Here is a 20,608-nt window from a genome sequence, read left to right on the forward strand (position 1 = left end):
TCCTCCTGGTTTGCTTTGTGCATCTGTTTCTGACATGAACACGCACAACTTGTTCAGAAGTGTCTCAGTTCTCTCTCTCTCTCTCTCTCTCTCTCTCTCTCTCTCTCTCTCTCTCTCTCTCTCTCTCTCACTCTCACTCTCTCTCACACACACACACACACACACACACACACACACACACACACACACACACACACACACACACACACACACACACACACACACACCCACACCCCTCCACCAGTCTCATGTGAGCTGTCATGGAGAACGTAGCTAAAACTGTGACATCCGTCCTGCTGTGTGTGTGTGTGTGTTGTACAGTTGTCTCAGGAGGTTCAGACTGAACTTTTCTTTTTCTTCCAGATCCAATAATATAGACTTGGTTCTATGTTGTTGACGTCACATACCGGTACTAAACTTTAACTGTGACCTTCAGTCAGTTTTATATGCTTCTGTGTTCACACACGAGGGGTGTAGTGGTTCAAGTTTGTCTTTGTATCACTATTCTGTTGTCACAGTTTCAGTTCACTCTATGAGGGAGGCACAATTTAGAATCAGTTGAAGCCAATACCAATAACTGATATTTTAATATGATCTGATGAAGCCCATTTTTGCCTTAGTAAATAAAAATAAAAAGGTAATTGTGTTTTAACTTTTTTATTTCACAATTGCAACTTAATTTCTAATAATTGCAACTTTATTTCTTGCAATATGACTTCACAATTTACTCAGTGATTTTACACACTTTACTCAGTGATTTTATTTCTTATTTTAAAGTTTCTATTACAATATTTATTCTGACACTGCCTGAAACAGGCTTCCGTAAATCAGAAACACCCTCTGCCTGTGAATCATTTTGCATGTTCACGTTTGTTGACATCCAATAGAGTGCTGCAGGAATGAGTCCTAAAACCTGGAAATGAGTTTGCATTTTTGCACTTCCCCTTCCACCGTCCTGAAGTCAATGAGTTTTTTGAATGGATATTTGGTTAAATGCCTGAAATATGCTCTGTGGTTAACACAAGCTCAAGATATTTTCAGTTTTATTCTATAATATAGATTAAGTAATTCATGACTAAGATTGACTGTTAAGATGGTAGATGCTGTCAGGAACATTAAGTCATCACACCAAGCAGGAAAACTCTTGCTAGTCTGCTTTTACAGCATTGTTGTGTTTATATTTGCATTCTTGCATACTTCTCTAACTCAAACTTTCCACTTTTTCTGCTGTAATCCAAAAGCCAATGAAAAAATCCAATTGGCTTTTTTTATTAAAGAAATGAGGGTGATGCTTACTTCCAAGTTGACCTACACTGTAAAACCGAACAGTGAATTTAATTTAATGAAATGAGTTTGTTTCACTCAAATAATAATGAATGTTCATTGTACTTAATAGGAAAAAGTTCTGTGGACTCAAAAATTTATTGTACTAAACTGAAATTAATATGATTGAGTTGCAGCAGATTTCTAATTCCCAGCTTGCTTTGCGTCAGACAAATTAAGTGTTATTTTGTATGTTTTTGCACAAGATTAACATAGGGAGATGTGTTAGTGTTTTATGTTGGGGTTTACAGGGGGTTCTGTTATGTTACTTTTGTAGGGTTACCATTGTGGTAAAGAATAGAGCCTGTGGTTAGGTTGAGGATGGGCTGCAAAACTTTTAAGACCAAATATACTGTATATTGTTTGATTATATACATGCAAGTATATAATGACAATCTCTGATAGTTATAATAGCATGTGTTATTTGCTATCTAACATTTAACCAAGATCTGAATGTGATGTTTACGTAAATTAACTGCGTGTAATTAACATTATGTTGAGTTGGGTGAGGCTGAGAACTGTGGGAGTGAGGGATGCCGAGAGAGAGAGACAGAGAGAGAGAGAGAGAGAGACAGAGACCTGTGCACCACACTGGCCTTGCTCCGCTTCCACAGCTCTCGACCCTGCCCCACTTGTCACAAAAATTTTAAGTTCTACTAACTTAAAAAAAAAAAAAAGAGTTGGTTTACTTAAATGTTTTGAGTATTCTGAACTTTTTTACAGTTTTACAGTGTACAAAAATGTCACCCCTGCAACACATTTTCTGACATGTATTTGGAATGTTGACGTTGGCAAAAGAGCTGTCTTTAAGCATCATGTATCAGCAAAATGTGTTCTCTCTTGTTTTTAGATTTATATTTAGAGTGTGTCATGCTGAACCTGCAAAACTGCTATTTATTCTGTTAATAATCTTATTGTGACAAATATATCAAATGGGTTCATCACAGACCAGTGCTATGATGAGTGAGGCTGAGAGAGGGCATATGTGCACAATTGTTTCAATCAGTTCAGGCTCTTCTGTTACGTTAAGGAGACTGTTTTTAGATCTGTATTTTTATCTTTGTTGTTTAATTCATTGTTACACCAATTTGCAATGTAATTGGTTTACAGCTATACTAGGGGTGGGTTTTATGAAAAAAAATCTAATATCACGATAACAATATATCACGATATTGTTATTTTTGCTTTAAATAAGTTTTTATGTTATCAAAATTAAAACCAGTGAAATTTCATAATTCTCATCACCAAATTCAGTATCACAAAAAAACACGCAAGTTAACAGTCAATGATAAAATAAGGAAAAAGAAACTAATTACAAGCAATGGGACAAAAAATCTACAATAGAGCAGACACAAATGAAATACTACATAGCCTACATTGTATAAAGTATACCTAATCAAAAGTATAAAAAACACTGCATAGTCTTCACTGTGTAAATTAATTCTACATTTATTCTTCTTATTAAAGTCACAAAAGTGATTCAGTGAAAAGCAATGAAATTGTATGATTAACATTAAAGGGTTAGTTCACCCAAAAATGAAAATTCTGTCATGAATTACTCACCCTCATGTCAATCCATAACCATAAGACTTTCCTTCATCTTCGTAACACAAATAAAGGTCTTTGTGATTACATAAGGGTGAGTAATTAATAACAGAATTTTCATTTTTGGGTGAACTGTCCCTTTAATGACAAAGAAGGCAGGAGGTATTTTAGGCTGCTGTCACTTTAAGGCCAAATGGACAGATATAAAGATACTGATAGGCTACACATGCATTTTCTTTCTGAAATGTTTACATTGACTTGACATAAATGACTGTGTTTACAAGCATATTCGCAAAGACGGGCATTTTGATACATGAATGTGTCGTTCAAGCCCAATAAGGCACCAAAAAGTACTCTTCATGCGCATACTGAAATGAGTTTGCTTTTGCTGCTTGAACAGTTTAAAATCAATTGTTTTTAAGCCACAAGGTGTCTACCGGTATATCGCCCACCACTAAGCTGTACAAATACATGCTTTTGAAAATAGACACCTCAGGACATGAGATCAATCCCGGTACAAATGCATAACAAACAGTGCGCGGTGGGTTTTTTCTCACACCAAACATACATGAATTACTTTTTTTTTAATAACACTCTCTCACTAACTAACTATGTGCTGTCATACTAACCCGCTGACTAGTTCTCACTCGCACAGATGATATAAGCATGTGTCACGGTAGGCAGATGACTGTCTCTACAGTCATGCCTGATTGTTTGCTGTCTGTAATGTGTAAATCACAGTAGAATTACACCATGAGTTCAGATCACTATAAACACTCAATTAAACAGCACAGCTCCTGAAGTGAGCGCAGCATGTTGGCTGATGGATTCTTCTATATTGTTTAACAGGAAAAACAAGGCAACTGTGAATTCCATCGATCTGAGCCGACCTGCCGCCTGCTGAAATGTTACACGCACTGGTCTCGTTTTGTGTCTTCAGATGCCAAGTTGGCACTTAAGGGCCAAGCATGTGGGCATGTGGATTTGTGATGACTCAGACCCTTGAGATCATCAGACTAAGATTCAGTCAGCTGGTGTGTAGGACAGTATTGACAGGGCTATTTCTGTGTTCTGTTGGAGGAATGAATTTTGAGACCCATAGCCAAGAAGCAGTCTCTCTTATGGCTCTTTTTAAGACATGAGCAGTGGCCCCAAAAGTATTTGGTCACTTAAGTTACATTTAACTTGGCATTGTATAACAAAATATGTATAACAACTGTATTTTTGATCAAATAAACGCAGCCCTGGTGAGCACAATTCTTCCAAAAAACATTTTAAAAATAATACTAACTCCAAACTTTTTAAATGGTGGTGTTGTTCAAACAGAATATTTCACAAACATTTGTAAGGTTTTTAAATGATGAAACAACAAGATGGGCACTTTGTGATTTTTCAACTGTAGTATTGTCAGAAGTATCAATATTTCGGTATTGATACTGAAATATCTGAAACGATTCCAATACTTCTTTCTGCAGTATCAATACACCTATACCAGCTGCGCTTTCTTGCTCTCCTCTCCGACAGCGAGTTGACACGCACCCACCTCCTCTCTTTCAGTTGTCTCATTCACTCCGGTTAAAAAGTGTTGGTGTGACAGGGTCTGAATTTCGGCGAGGGATTGCGCATAATTCTAGTCATTCCCGCAGATTTCGCGCAGACACATAATAAAGCCGCCTCTGACATACAAGTGCCAAAATGAGCTTTTTCCGCTTATTAATGGTCAAAAACACATTTTGGTGAGTATTAACATAAACACAGTCATAAACTGTTCAGAAAGAATGTAACAGTATTTTGGATCCGTGTGTGCGTCAGGTCTTAAAGGGACAGCAGCCTAATAAATGTGCCGCTCTCTGTTGTTAATGTTAATCAAACAACAAAAGACAAAGAGAGAACCACTTACTGCTCTTGACTGATTAACTTGTGTAACTTTTAATTTATTAATCTGTATTTAATTTTACAATGACGATTATCCAGTGTTATTTTAAATTTGATTACTTTGTTTCTTTATTCAGTTTCTTACCTGAATACTGTTAGACCTACCTGGAAAAAATAAAGCAGTCTATTTCATTTGTATATTTATTATATTGCATTTATTTGTGCAATTGTTAGTAATTTGTTTATTTGTTCTTATTTTATTACTGTTTACTTGTCTTTTTTTTTTTTTTTTTTTTTTTTTTTCATTCAATTTATCATTCGAAATCAAGCTTCCTTGTGCTGTGTGTAAACTATTGCAACACAATTACTCCATTGTAAAACTCAAATTTGAGTTAGCAAATATTTGTGAGATAATTGTAATGGTAATTGATTTTGAACGTTTATATATGAAAAAAGCTTAAATGCTCTATCATATAAAGTGATTTCTTCAGAAGAAATGGATGGATAGATGGACAAAAAAAAAAAAAGTTAAAATGCAGCATTTTTTTCCCCATGGTATCGAATATCTATACTTTTCAAGGTATCGTATCGAATTTAGAAATTCCAGTATTGTGACAACACTAGTCAACTGTTAGTGGATCATGTTTATTTTTAATGTGTAATGTGAACAAAGACTATAGAATAACAGAATATGCGTCAATATGTCGGAATACGTCCCCCCTTCTAAATAAGAGCTAATCGCCGATTGGTAAAGTTATCGCGTCACTGCAGCGGCTCTTAGAAGCTCCGGTTCCTGTAGAAACAGTCAGACGCGCGCTTCCTGTAGAGACACGCACTTAAGACTGCGCATTAGATTGATCCAGCCTGTTTTTTTTTTTTTGTTGTTTTTTTTTTTCATGATTCGAGCGTTTAGAAACAATTTATGAGACAGTTGTTGTCAGATTTCATTGGTGATTTAAAATATGAAGTTTAATTGAAAGCTTGGCGAACAGCTTTGGAGAATTTGATGTTTCCCCATTCAAAGAGATAGGAGCTGCACTTGCATACCCGAGAGGCATTTTAAAGATGGCCGCCGAGTGAAATGACTTGTCTTAAAAGGACTTTGATGTGAACTAACTTCATACATCTAATAACAAATTACCATAACAAGTTAAGTGTTTGCAAAATTTGCTCACAAAAGTTCTTATAAAACACCTATCTTTTGTGATTGTCATCCGAAAGGTCTTAGTGTGTGATGATGTGCTTGTGTGTCTTCTATTCTATTTTGCTAGTTTCTGTCACTCTCGTAAACTCTCTAGCACACACTGATCCTGTCTTTAAGCTGTTTAGGACCCTCAACCATCTGTTGCAAACTTGTCGAGGTTGCTATGGCAACAGCTTCCTGTAGGAGAGTCTGAACTGGTAACGCAATCTCAAGTAACTTTTGCGCTTAGTAATGGCGCTGCCTGGGTTGTCGATTGCTGCTTTGGTTTATCCATTTTCTCCCTAGCAGTTTAAAGACTGTTAAGGGTCTTAAAGTACAGCATGATGATGGGGATTTACATAAGAATATTATCTGTGAACTTTCCCTCATTTTTTCCTCTCTCTCCCTCTTTAGCCATTGTCATCACTCGCTGTGACACTTTTCATCCACTCACTTATTTCACCCATACCTCATTTCTTCTTAGCCTTTTTAAAATCTATACTTGTCCCTTCCTGCCTTGTCAGCCGATTTTTCTGTCCTTCCTTAAGTGCTTAATCAAGTGAGCCTCTCTCTCTCTCTCTCTCTCTCTCTCTCTCTCTCTCTCTCTCTCTCGCTCTCGCTCTCTCGCTCTCTCGCTCTCGCTCTCGCTCTCTCGCTCTTTCTCTCGCGCTCTCTCTCTCTCTCTCTGTGTGTGTGCTACTCTTCCTAAAATGCTTTTGAAAATGACAAATGCGGATTAATTGTGGATTTTCTTTAAGCTTTGCCAAAAATACTTTGCTAGTTCATACGGCCACCAAACGCTCTCAGATCAAAACCTTCATGACGTGCTGATCGTCTAGTGGCTATTATTGCCTCTTCTCTCCCTTCATCCCTTTTTGTACATAAAGACGAGGCTTGTTTCAGATGAAAGTCTTGTTATATGATGTTTTGCATAATTTCTGCATATCATAACTAAATGTAGAAAGTCAGTAAGTTTCAACAGTTTCCATTTAAAGAATCATTTGATCTCTCATAGCTTGTCAGTCATACTCTAAAGAGGAGGAAAAAAATGCAGAATATTAAAAGCTCTTTTTATTAAATAATGAATCTCTTCCAAACTTTTAAAGGTTAACTATTTACGTAGGACCTTGTTTACAAAGTGCTTTACAAAAGACGGGGTGACCGTTCTCTGCTTCTGACAAGAAAGAACAAAATGTGTGTATTATTTTGCCAAGTTGAAACTGCAGCTTGGTTTTGATTCAATAAAAATTGAGCTGCTTGTTTTTATTTGACTTCAACCTGGTTTTGAGGACTGTTGTTTTCAGTATCTTGCTCATTCATTTACAGTCCCCTTTTAGACAGGACCAGAATATGATGCAGTTTAAACATCTATGACTATATTTGCTCTGAATCAATGTGTCTGATAACAAAAATATTACATAAACATCACCATCATAAATACCATCATAAATACTATTCTTTTGAATTTTGAATATTGAAAATTGTATCATGGTTTCATCATGAATATTAAGCAGCACAACTGTTTTCAACGTTGATAATAATGAGATTAAATGTTTAAGTTAATATTTTAAATTGTAATTTTTCACTTCATTACTGTTATGCTGTGTTTTTAAACATTTGTTTTTTATTCTTGTTTTTAATTCTGCCTTTTGTTCTTACTGAAAAGCAGCATGTTCTTTGAAATGTTTTCTCTCTTAATCCCACACAGTTATGTGCTACACACTCAGACAGTGAGTTTCAAAATCTTTTCACAGTGACGAGTGATTTAACATTTAAAAGCATTTTTATGCCAATTATCTCTGCTGTGCCATTTAATATTTCTATTTCGCATGCAGTCAAGGAAACCCTGCTCTTATTTTTAGGAAATATGTTTGTATGAGATAAGATTCAAATGCACACTTAGAGGGCAAATGGCAAGAAGGGAAAAAATAAATAAATAAATAAAAAAGATATATATATATATATATATATATATATATATATTACAATATATTATATATAATATACAGTGCCACTTGAAAGTTTGTGAACCCCTTGCAGAAAATGTGAAAAAGTTTAACAAAATAAAAGAGATAATACAAAATGCATGTTATTTTTTACTTAGTACTGTCCTGATTAAGATATTTTACATAAAAGATGTTTACATATAATTCACAAGACAAAAAAATAGCTGAATTTATTAAAATGACTCCATTCAAAAGTTTGTGAACCATTGATTCCTAATACTGTGTGTGGTTACCTGGATGATCTACGACTGTTTTTTTGTTTGTTTTCTGATGGTTGTTCATGAGTCTCTTGTTTGTTCTGAGCAGTTAAACTGAGCTCTGTTCTTCAGAAAAATCCTCCAGGTCCTGCAGATTCTTCAGATTTCAAGCATTTTTTGCATATTTGAAGCCTTTCCAGTAGTGACTGTATGATTTTGAGATCCATCTTTTTACACTGATGACAATTAAGGGACTCAAACACAACTATTAAAAAAGGTTCAAACATTCACTGATGCTTCAGAAGGAAACATGATGCATTAAGAGCCGGGGGGTGAAAACTTTTTGAATTTGAAGATCAAGGTAAATTGTACTTAATTTGTTTCCGGGAAATATGTAGGTATCTTCTGTTGCTTCCAAAGGGCAGTACTAAATGAAGAAAATTGATATTTAAACAAAATAAGAAAAATTTGGACATCTTCATCCTGTTCAAAAGTTTTCACCCCTGACTCTTAATGCATCGTGTTTCCTTCTGGAGCATCAATGAATGTTTGAAACTTTTTTAATAGTTGTGTTTGAGTCCCTCAATTGTCCTCAGTGTGAAAAGATGGATCTCAAAATCATACAGTCACTGCTGGAAAGGGTTCAAATATGCAGGATATCTGAAGAATCTGCAGGACCTGGAGGATTTTTCTGAAGAACAGAGCTCAGTTTAACTGCTCAGAACAAACAAGGGACTCATGAACAACCATCACACAACAAAAAAACAGTCATAGATCATCCAGGTAACCACACACAGTATTAAGAATCAATGATCAATGGTTCACAAACTTTTGAACGGGGTCATTTTAATAAATTCAGCTATTTTTTGTCTTGTTGATTATATGTAAACATCTTTTATGTAAAATATCTTAATCAGGACAGTACTAAATAAAAAATAACATGCATTTTGTATTATCTCTTTTATTTTGTTAAAATTTTTCACATTATCACAGATTCTGCAAGGGGTTCACAAACTTTCAAGTGGCACTGTATATATATAACATATTAGGGCCTAAACTTAGAGGGCAAATGGCAAGAAAAAAAAAAAAAAAAAAAAAAAAAAAAAAAAAAAATATATATATATATATATATATATATATATATATATATATATATATATATATATATATATATATATATATATATTATATAATATATATATATATATATATATATATATATATATATATATATATATATATATATATATATAATATAATATATATATATATATATATATAATATAATATATATATATATAATATTCAGCGCCAAAAATTGGCGTTGGCGAGTATATAATACAGTGTCACTCACCAGCTGGCCGGTAGCATTTTTATGAATTCTAACAATGCATGAACGTAAACAAATGTGAACGATGCTCAGGACAGCTGATGGGCCAGCACTGCATCATAACAAAAACTTAAGTTTTGACAAGAAGAAGACTCAAAAGGGAGCTCATTTCTTTAGCGCTGTGTGTGGAAAGTTTTGTGCGTGCACACATCCAAAGCTCTTGCCCAAACAGCCACATCAGACAGAGCGTGAATACTAAACTGCACTCTTGTCTTTTTGCAATTTTATGGACAAATTCAAACAAAATTCTCAAAAAATAGCGAGTATCCTACTAAACATAGTCAGTTATGTCTTAAGTGAACATTAACAGTTGACAATGTAAATGTGTACAGTGTCCAGTATCAGTAGGCTATATTATCCGTGCATTCGCTCTTAAAGTGACAGTAGCCTAATATTCCTGCGTCTGTTTTAATGTTAATCAAACAAAGGACAAAGAAAAAATCACTAACAGCTCTTGACTGAGTAACTTTTGTAACTTTATTAAGCATTAATCAATAAGGATGTTTAATTTATACAGTGAAGTCTATGCAGTGTTATTTTACATTTGCTTACTTTATTAAGTTTCTGTACCTGAAAAGTACTGTTAGACCTACCTGGAAAAACCTGAAAAGCATTGTTTATTTCATTTGTATCTTTATTACATTTTATTTATTTGTCCTTATTCTTGTTTGATTATTTGTTCTTATTTTATTACTGACTGTTTACTTTAATAATGTTTTAAATTTATATTAGTAGGCTAGTGATTTTAGCTGTAGTGTAGAAATTGTGAATTTTCACTAAAATTTTGGTGTCATTACTGCCTTTTTTTTTTTTTTTTTGCATAAACAGTTTCATGGCTGGTAAATTTTAAGTCACCAGCCATTGGCAGGTGTGGCAAAAAGTTAGTAGAAATTTTACATTTGCCAGGATATATATATATATATATATATATATATATATATATATATATATATATATATATATATATATATATATATATATATATATATATATATATATATATATATATTATATAATTTTTTTTTTTTTTAATTATTATTATAATTGTTGTTGTTGTTGTTATTATTATTGTTATTATTGTTATTTATGTCATTATTTCCATCACAGTGGCCCAGATTGGTTGTACCTCTAACCTTCCTACATAGTCGAAAAGATTCCTCTATCAGTATCCAGGCAAACATGCAGCCTTTTTCATAGATCATGAACTGATTCTGGGAAAGTTGAGCAAAAGTTGGTTTCACTTTCCTAGCGACTGACATAAATTGTTTGAATTATTCATCTTTTATTTCCGTGTGACATTACATAGCTGCTTGCCACACATGACATCAGATGTATAGTGTGAGGTACTAGCTGAAGTCATTGCAATGTTTGGCTCCAGGCTGTGCAGGTGAGCCATTGAGAGCTGTGGAACAGGAACTGCTTCAGACAACAGTGAGGGAGTGTTGCATTAGTGCCACGTCGTTCTCCACTGCACAATGCGGGAACAACACGATGGCCGAGACTGCAAGGTTTATAATAGCTTGCTCTTTGTCTCTCTTAAATACACACACCCCTCTGTCCTCACCCACTTAATTAAGTGCTAAATGTGTGGCGAGGGTGAGCCGTAGCTATTCATAGAAATGTATTAATAGAGTGATTAAGGGGTAAGGAGGGCAGCGAGAGTGTAGGGTGTAATAGGATGAAGAACATTTGCTCTCTCACGTGAGAAAATGATGAGTGAGGCACGAGGAAAAGCAGAAACGCAGGTAGTGTGAGGAGTGGGACTATAACCGTACGTCTCATCTGATTGTTCAGGTCCTCAGAGCACCAACTGTGCCCGGTAGAGGTTACTATTGGTGCATGTCTGTGTGTGTGTTTATTACTATCTGAACCTCTCAGTACTTTTTCTTCCTCTATAAGTGCACGTCTATTTCTCACACGCTAATATACACATGACAGCTTAGGCACATATACATGTAGGCCTATAACATGCTCTACTAACGGAGTGCTGTAAAGTCACACTCTTATCTTGTTTGTCTCTTGTTGTTGGCCCTGTTATAGTATGATATTTGCTTTACTAATGGAATTAGCTGGGATTTGTGCCGGTAATGGACTTTGCTGGGGTTTTTGCCAGCCAATTACGTTTGTGTATGTGTGTAAAAGAAAGAGGAAATTATATATATGCAGTGTGTTGAGTTTAACCCACTGTAATGGATTTTAACATGCATGTTTTTAATAAACTAAAAATAACTCCTTAAAGAATAGTTCATACAAAAAAAATGTGTAAAATGCGAAAATCAGACCACATTTTTGTTAATTTTAACCTGTAGATGGAAAATAAGCTAATGTGCATTCTGAAAATCTCAACACTTCAGATAATAAGGGAGCCTATGTAGAATTGTTTATGAATTGTTAATCGAGCAGATAAAATGCCTATAATTTATCATTTTGACTCACAAAACAAAAATGATTTAAAGGCTGAAATGTGAGGTTTATCATTTTATAAAACTTTTTTTTATTAAAACATTTTATAAAACTTTATTAGAACATGTTGTACATGTTAGGACATAACATGTTTATGTTGTAAGGCACCCATTTTATTATTTTAATTTTTAGGCTATGCAACCAAAAAGTGCACAGTGCTGTTAATTTTTTGTTGTTTATTGTTTTTTTTGTTTGTTTTTTTTTTTTTACATAAAACTTGGTGAAATGATTTTAGATGTGTAGTATCAGCACTTTTTTGAACATTTCAAATTTTAACAATACTGTGATCAGTTTGGTCACTATAATAGTGATATTAAATTTGACATTTTCATACTGTTTCATCTGTAATGATGCACTATTAAACAACTATAGTTATGTGTAGACAACTACAGTTTAATATGCAAAGTAGGGCTGCACGATACAAAAAATAACATTAAAATCATGCTTAAACACGATTCTTAGTGCGAATATGAAATCACATAGGCTGCAGATGGTTTTTTTTTTTATGCGCAGCTTGTCAATGAAGTAAGGCTCCAAATGCTAATCCATCTGAAAGCACTGCAAGTTTGAGTCGCTTATAATGTACATTAGAAAAAGCAACACACGTCAAACATCTTTCCACGCATAAGAAGCATTTATTGTCTTTTGTTGGACAAGATGTTAACATTTAATGACATGTTTTTACTCCACACTCACTTCATAACGACAGTTGAGCATCCTTCTGTGAGATGATGTGGCTTCTTACACAGAATAAGGCAGTCGTGTGTTTATTAGTCATGTTTAATCAATCAAAGCGCTTCAATCTTCTGTTTATTCAGCTACAGCGATATTATGTGTGTTATCTTCTGCGGCAAGGCATATTTGGAGTTTTTGCGCAAAAGCGCCCTCTGGCTTTCAGATGGGGAAGCATTTACTACTGATCACAGAGCCTTACAGCTCTGACAAGCTGCGCATAAATGGCAGCCTTTGCCAAATCAGGTGCGATAAAATTTGCGATAAATCGCGATATATCGTGCAGCCCTATTGTTAAGTACTGTTTTCCATAAAGAACTGTATTCTCTGATTCTGTTCTTTTTTTTTTTCTGGCTTTTTTCCGTGTGTATACAAAAACTCTTTCAGGTGTATATCAGTTTGGATTGTTGTTCATTTGAGAGTTATGATACATTATTTAAGAGATTATTATTTAAGTATTGTACAACATGAGTAGCTCTCAGCCACTTTCTTAAAAATAAATAAATAAATAAATAAATAACTGTTGCTCTCAAATGAAATAAGGTTGGAGACCGCTGCTGCAGACGGATGGAAAAAAAGTCACGTGCACAAATGGTGACAATGATTTGCACAAATGGTGTGAATGGCCTATTTCAAAGGACAAGAAATTTTAAACAGTAGAAAGGCAATGACTTTGCAGGTATGAACTTGAGCTCCTCCTAGGACTGTCATCTTGTTTTCTGCCCTTCCACCAAAGACGCTTCAGAGTTTGTGTGTCTTTGTCTTCTTGGATGTACCTGAGCTGCTTGCTTGACTAAAATTAAATTTGACAATGGGTTGGTTCACACGTTCCTCTCCGAACTCATGAGGATCTGCGTTTGTAGTGGCCAATGCAAGGCACTTTCACTCTCATCTATAATGCATATTCAAGTCCGTGGGTTCAGTAAAGCCCTCTCTGCCCCTCTCAGATACTGCCGTCCCACCTGTCTACCCCAAACACTTGTCTCAACAAGATTAGAAACATGGAAAATTGCAGTGTCATGTCTTGAAATGCAAATCAAGCATCTTTCATGTCAGCTTCATTTGGATGAGGGTGGCTTTTGATGAGGCCACAACCCAGATTCCAGATTTTCTAGAAACGGATTTAAATCAGAAGAGCAGAATGAAAGACAGCTTACCCTCCTTGCAGACGCTAATCGGTCGCCATTATCTGTAATACCTTTAATGGAGAATCCATAGTAGCTGGAGATGGTGGTGGGTGAGTCAGAAGTAAGCTAAAGAAAAACATTGATTTTTATTTTGTGGGTGGTTAATTTGCTGTTGTGTCCGTTAGTGTTCCTACACTGATTAACTTCTAATGAAGGCTTCTGTTAACAGATTCACTGTCCAGTTTATCACTTCAGACAGTGACGCATCTGTTCTGAGCCGCAGGCTTACAGCTAGAGGCACAATGTGTCCTTTTAAAATGCTGTTTATATCTTTTCCAAACACTGTTTTTTGCTAAAGATCAGTAAATGTAAGATGGAAAGGTATATCCTTGTGCTTTTGGGAAAATTTGTGGTTTTAATGTGCACTAATCTCTTGTTGTTTGATCAATTGTTGTTTGATTGAAGTGTGTACACATGAAGCCTGTGTGCTCATGAGTTTTGTACCTGACCTGTGCTTTTGAGACACTGGTAGAATTAACCCACTGATTGCCTCTGATGATCTTTCTATCTCTAAGCCCAGCTTATAACAGGATCCACAGCAGGCCATGTGAACCTTCAAACTTTATTTATTTTGTAGAAACTGATAAATTATTTCAAGATTCTTTGCTGAATAAAAGTTCAAATTAACAGCATTTATTTGAAAGATAATTTTTGTAACAATGTCTAGCCTTTGCTGTCACTTTTGATCAATTTAATGCATCCTTGCTGAATTAAAGGTACAGTAAGTGATTTCTGAGAAACGGTATTGAAAGTGGATTGGACCGAGCACTACAACACACTTTTTAGCCAATCAGCAGTAGGGGGCGTATACACTCATGATGGGGGAGGAGAGAGATTGAGCTTGGGAGATTTGAAGAATTTTGAAGATGGCTATATGATGACATTACAGAAGAGAAAAGGTCAGAGGAATAGGGCTGGATGATATGACCTAAAATCAAAATCTCGATTAACTGAACATTTTATCTTGATTACAATTAATGAACGATTATTTAGTTTTTTGGTTTTTACTTTGTTTTTTTTGTTTTTTTTTGTTTTTTTGTTTTTTTCACCCTCATAGTTCACTGACAAGGTTTGTACTATAAATATGCTTGACTATAAAAGGTGGGATATTTTTTCCTGATGAAAGAGTGCTTCGACATAACAGCTCACTTTCAGCAGATATTTTATCTATGGTTCGTAACATTTCATACAGATTTCTGCTTGTTGTAAATCAGATACAGATAAAGTAGCACAGTACCAATACATTTATTTGAATGCATTAATGAGAGAGTGATTGTGTGTATGAATTAGTCATACTGTCTCTCTATTAATTGTGAAGCTGTGTGTTGTAAATAGTTACTTCAAAAGTAGAAAAATATATGCTATAACTTTAGCATTTTTAAGCTACTTTAGTGATAAATCACAGGACAGCATTGAAAATGAGTTTCTGCGCTCCTCTCTTCCATATTGTTGTTCTTGAATGATGTAAAATCACACGACTATTCAAACTTTTTTTTAAGCCTTTAAACACATACAGTTGACAAACTTTGAGAACGCAAGCAAAAGTGATCTCACTTTGGGGCTCGCACGATGTCTGTGTGTGTTGACTCAGCGTTTGAGTTCACCTCCGTGTTGCTTCCATGCTGCTGACTGGACGGGGCGGAGTCACGTGACTACACATGCGGTAGTATGTTTTTTGTTTTTTTTTAAGGGGAAAGTATTAACAGGATTAAAAAAAAACGAAATATTCGACATGGGTAAATTATGTTGGTTAGAGGTTCTGAATTTCAGTTTCGATTACTTTTCGATTAATCGTCCAGCCTTTAGAGGAATATCACTAGAAAAAGGGGGTTACGATCAGGCAAGAGCTTTAGGAACCGCATTAATATTAGAAAAGCTTTCCAGCACTGGAGAGACATTAGAGAGTGGGAAGGGCCTGAAAACGGACATAAAGGTTGCGTTGTTTCATCTCCATACATAACATTATGCCGTTTCATCAAGTAACATTGGTTTATTACTTTTGATTGCTATGTTTCACAGAACCAAGATATGTTGTTGTTGTAATGTTAGCTATAGTAACAGTTTTAAGTGTCATTGTTTGTCTGGAGCTGCTGTGCTGCTGGCAACTAACAACGAACTCTTGCTTGTACTATCTACTCTTGTGTACTGTATCTTAATTTTTTATTCATTCTTGTCGTTTGGTCGTCATCTTTGCTTTATTTTTCATAAAGCATTATTTATATTCGCTTCAGCTATGATAAAGAAGCAATCCACTCTTGCATTGTGTTCTTGTGCATTTTGGGGGCGGAGCAATAAACTTTTGAATAGTATTATAATGGTTGCTTGTTGATCGTGTAAGGTAAGTGTTATCCATTAACCAGTAAACTGTGTAAATGTCATATTTAAATGGCAAATTAATTTACATTGGACTCAAAAGAAAGTGAGGGGACTGAAGGGCCACCACATGCCACTCACAGACAGAGAGAGAAAGGGAGAGATGCATAGTGGAAGGCACGAAAGAACAGAGAGTGACGTGCACTTGGTCACGTTTTCAAGTGTTGTAGCATATCCAGAAAGAGATTTAATAAGTGAAAGGACATCTATTCTGATTTCTTGTCAGCACTTTTAACAAAGATGGACATAATTGCAGAAACGAATGTGGTAGCTCTTTCTTGTCCTCTGTCTCCTCTTTGACATGTGCTGTCACAGTAGTGGGTGAAGAGCCCCGCGGTGGAGTTTGTGCCCTGCTTGCGCCGCCTAGCTAGCTATGTTTTGAAAAGACCTGTCTCTCATAATGGACATCAGTGAGAAATTCTTCACCAACACTGAGGAGCAGGAGTGATGTTCTTTAATGTTCAAGACAGTTGTACTTGGGTTTTAGATTCCGTGTGTCTGCAGTCATGTTGTATTTTATGCCAGGTCATTAAACTCTTATCTGAGTGCAGAGCTCTCTCTCACACTCACTAGCTCTCTGCAGTCAACTATGGCAAGCCAATTTTGCTTTTTTTCTGTCCTTAAATCTAACTAGCAAATGTTTTTGTTATAATACTTAATTTTTAATTAATAGTAAGTAATCAGATAGTCACTAGTATCATTTTCAATTTCACTAGTTAGTAGGCCTATATATTCGATAATAGTACTTATTCTATAACCAGAAGTAAATAGTTGATATCTGAAGTGCAGATCCCTATAAAATTTAATGAAAAACATACGTAACGAATAAGTACTAGATACTAACTGAATAGAAATTACAGGGTTCATTGGGATACTATAGTTAGTACTTTAAAATAAATAAATAAATAACTATTAACATACAATCGATAGAAGTTAAGTAAATGAATGTTAATAAGGCTTGCCATAGTCAGCCTGCATTCAAACAAGGTGGCACTATAGCTGAGCATCCAGTGCACCGACCGCGCATGCCTCTTCCCTGCGCTGACCGGACGCGACGGTGCCTATTTTTTTTTTCCTCCCTCCATCATCATCCCCCTCTCTCTTTCTCAGGAGATGATGCTCGGCTCAGGCACACCTGCTTTTCACCTCTCGGCTCAGGCTTAAGTGTCATTCCTCCCGGTTTTCCGCGACCTTCGCTGCGGTATTCAGACAGAGCTGCCTCAAGCAGAGAAGCACTGCCTCAAACAGAGCTGCCTGTGTCGGCGGTTGATCCTCTTTATATTTTGCTCTTCCTCCTCCCTGCTCTCGGTGAGGGCTGCCGGGGATGGAAGCCCGCGCTGGTCGCCTCTTCATGGACTCGCTCTTGACGGCTATTCTCATTCGCGCTGTATCTCAGAGGTGCTGACTGGAAAAACATGCCGTTGAAATGGAAAAGCGGTTCGCCCGTCAGCTGGAAATTTCCCGTGCCCGTCCTTAAAACGTCCAGGTCCTCCCCACTCTCGCCTGCATATATGTAAGTAGCTGTAATATTAACGCGTCGAAGTGCGTGTGTGTTTTAAAATGTGACTGAGGGCGCGTGATTGTGTTTATATTCCGTCTTTAGACATTCATTAAGGATGCTGCTGCTGTGCTTGTTTCGGGGTCGGTGTCGCCTCCCCTCGTTTCTCTGTAACCTAATTGAGAACGTTTAGGGAGACCCATTTTAATAACGTTTAGCGTGTTTCCTCGCGCCTCCTAGTTTTCTGCATCCACGGAGGATTTTAATGTGCTTTCTCTCTTTCTCTGTTCTCTCTGTATCCTCCTCGCGGCTGTTTTTGAGCTCTAGTACGCACCGGGCCGAGAGAACAGCCAGTGGAAGAATCTTTTGTCCTGGCGTGTCGTGCGCCCTGGATTTGATCGCTTGTGTTGTGGTGGTGGGTGGGGGCCCGGTGGGCTGCTGGAGGATGCAGCGCTGATGCTGGATGATAGACGGAACATGATCGCTAGCGCTTCTGCTGCTCTTAATTCTTGCTCAGGCATGTTTAATACTCCAATGCACGACTAACTTCAGATGTGTGCTAGAATACCGCAGTTTGTCTTTAACATGAGAAACAGATCCTCTTTTGTGGATCATTGCGCACTAGAGTGCTGTTCATCTCTGCCCAGTTGAAACAAACCTCTTAAGAAAAAAAACCCTGTTACAATTGCAAAGCCTTTTATTACTGTATAGGTTTTCATAACTCTTGTAGGGTTTGTTGCCAGCAGGCTTCCAACCAATGCAGCAATGAATGCAGCCAATGATTTTAATAAGACACATTAAAAATTGACATTTTCTAGACTTTAACCTTTTGCCATCAGCCATTTAAATTTTAGTGGATTAATTGAATGTTTCTGTATATCATGTTCAAGATGTTTGATAAATATTCTTATATATTCTATCATGAATTAATGTAATGAAAAATGTAATTATTCAGTTCAGTTCACTTATATTTGTATAGCGATATTCAAAATACACATTGTTTCAAAGCAGCTTTGCAGACAATGCACATTTCAAATGTTACAATCAAGAAGCCAGAGGTAAATCTTTGATGAGGGTCTGACTTATCAGAGCCCATTCTCTGGCAACAATGTAATGTCCATATGAAAATAATATTTTTCATATGGTCATGATAATGCAAGTAATGTGGATAGTTAAAGTTATGTATTCAGTTAAACGGACAAAATGATGCTATCCTTTTCGTTATTAGAGCTTGTGATCGTAATGATTGCAATATAAGGATAATATTTTTAACTAAACAATTTTTATTTAGTTTAGATCTTAATTTTCCTCAGGCACAAAGTTGAAACCATGACCAGCTGTTTGCATGAGCGATGTGAGAGTTAACTGTGAAGCGAGAGTTTAAGGGCGCTGGTCTCTCTTCCTAATCATAGGCTATATCAGTCTTCGTCTGAAAGTGGTTTTGCTAGTTCAGTTCTGAGTTACAGGCTGGATCCGAGGTTCATTGTCTTTTTTGTTTTGCTAATAGTCTCTTTCTCCTGTCTGTCTGTATTATTGTCTTTCTTTGTGCCTGTCTAGTCGTAGATCTGTTGTGCATATACAGTCCTCATAAATTTTCCCTTGTGAATCAATAAACTATGTTTATGTATGTCTCTGTACCTTCTCAGATTTAAGGTTTGGGGTTGTGGATTACAGTGTTGGGTTCCCGACCCTGCTGTCGCCCCTCCCAGAACCTTGCAAAAACAAAGTCTATTTTTACTGCTTTGGCTGTGTGTTGTGTGTGTGATTACAGGGTGAGCTGTGGTCTCTGTATTTCTCAATGGGAGGAGAAATGCCTCTTGGACACATGAATCATTTTCCTTTTGTGTTTTAAGACAAAATATTGTCAGATGCTAAAAAATTAGAACTAGTGAGAGTTTGCATGCTCACACCAAGGATAATAACTGTAATGATAAAAATAGTTTTACTATTTTTATTTATTTTTATTTTTTTTTCCAGCTGATGATAAAACTATAAAAACATTGACGGCCAATCAGAATCCACCTGACATATTGAGCTCGAGAATTTAAAGTGGCAGACAACTGCAGCGCATGCATATAAGACACCGCACAGTATCGTTTAAAAAAAAAAAGGCTATTACGCTAATTAGGGCTGTATGTTTAATTGAAATAAAACTGAAATCGCAAAAAGACTTAATGGAAGCCTTTGTGATTTGATAATTACACTAAGAATAAGTTAAAATAAAAGTTTGGTCGTTTAAAGGGTTAGTTAATCCAAAAATGAAAATTCTGTCATTAATTACTCATCCTCATGTCGTTCCAAACCCATAAAACCTTGTCCAGAAAAGTAGTAAAAACATTGTTAAAATAGTCATCGTGACTACAGTGGTTCAACCTTAATGTTATGAAGCAACGAGAATAATTTGTGCGAAAAAAACAAAACAAAAATAACGACTTTATTCAACAAATTTGTCTCTCCCGGTCTCTCCTCTGCTACGCTGTTTTCGTTGCAGCTTCCAGGTTCTACATCCGAATGATGGCTCAGTATTGGCCGACGCCACTTCCATGAGCAGCACGAGTCATGCATGTGATGCTGATGCATTTTAACAATGAATGTGACATTGATGTGGTAATTTTGTTGCTTTCAATGGAGGATAAAAAAAGCATATCGGATTTCATCAAAATATCTTAATTTGTGTTCTGAAGATGAACGAAGGTCTTACGGGTGTGGAACGACATGAGGGTGAGTAATTAATGACAGAATTTTTATTTTTGGGTGAACTAACGCCCTAATGTTAATATAGTCATCGTTATAGTTATTATTCTTGGTGTGAATAGGACTTTAGGGGTTTAGATGC

General features: G+C 36.0%; 1 protein-coding gene across 7 annotated transcripts in view; it reads left to right on the plus strand.

Moving 5' to 3' along the window:
- klhl13 (kelch-like family member 13) overlaps window positions 1-20,608 on the plus strand; it is a 57,235-nt gene that overhangs the window by 7,017 nt on the left and 29,610 nt on the right. The window contains exon 1 of one of the 7 annotated variants that reach the window (XM_051893012.1): window positions 17,319-17,787. The exons of 5 other annotated variants lie outside the window; for them this stretch is intronic. In XM_051893012.1, coding sequence (XP_051748972.1) covers window positions 17,690-17,787 — 98 coding nt within the window. In that variant the 5' untranslated portion in view covers window positions 17,319-17,689. Of the gene's footprint in view, window positions 1-17,318; window positions 17,788-20,608 lie in introns of those variants that run through there. One more of the 7 variants, XM_051893016.1, reaches the window with a different exon arrangement.

This window comes from Ctenopharyngodon idella, chromosome 5, assembly GCF_019924925.1.
Source record: "Ctenopharyngodon idella isolate HZGC_01 chromosome 5, HZGC01, whole genome shotgun sequence".
Lineage (NCBI taxonomy): Eukaryota > Metazoa > Chordata > Actinopteri > Cypriniformes > Xenocyprididae > Ctenopharyngodon > Ctenopharyngodon idella.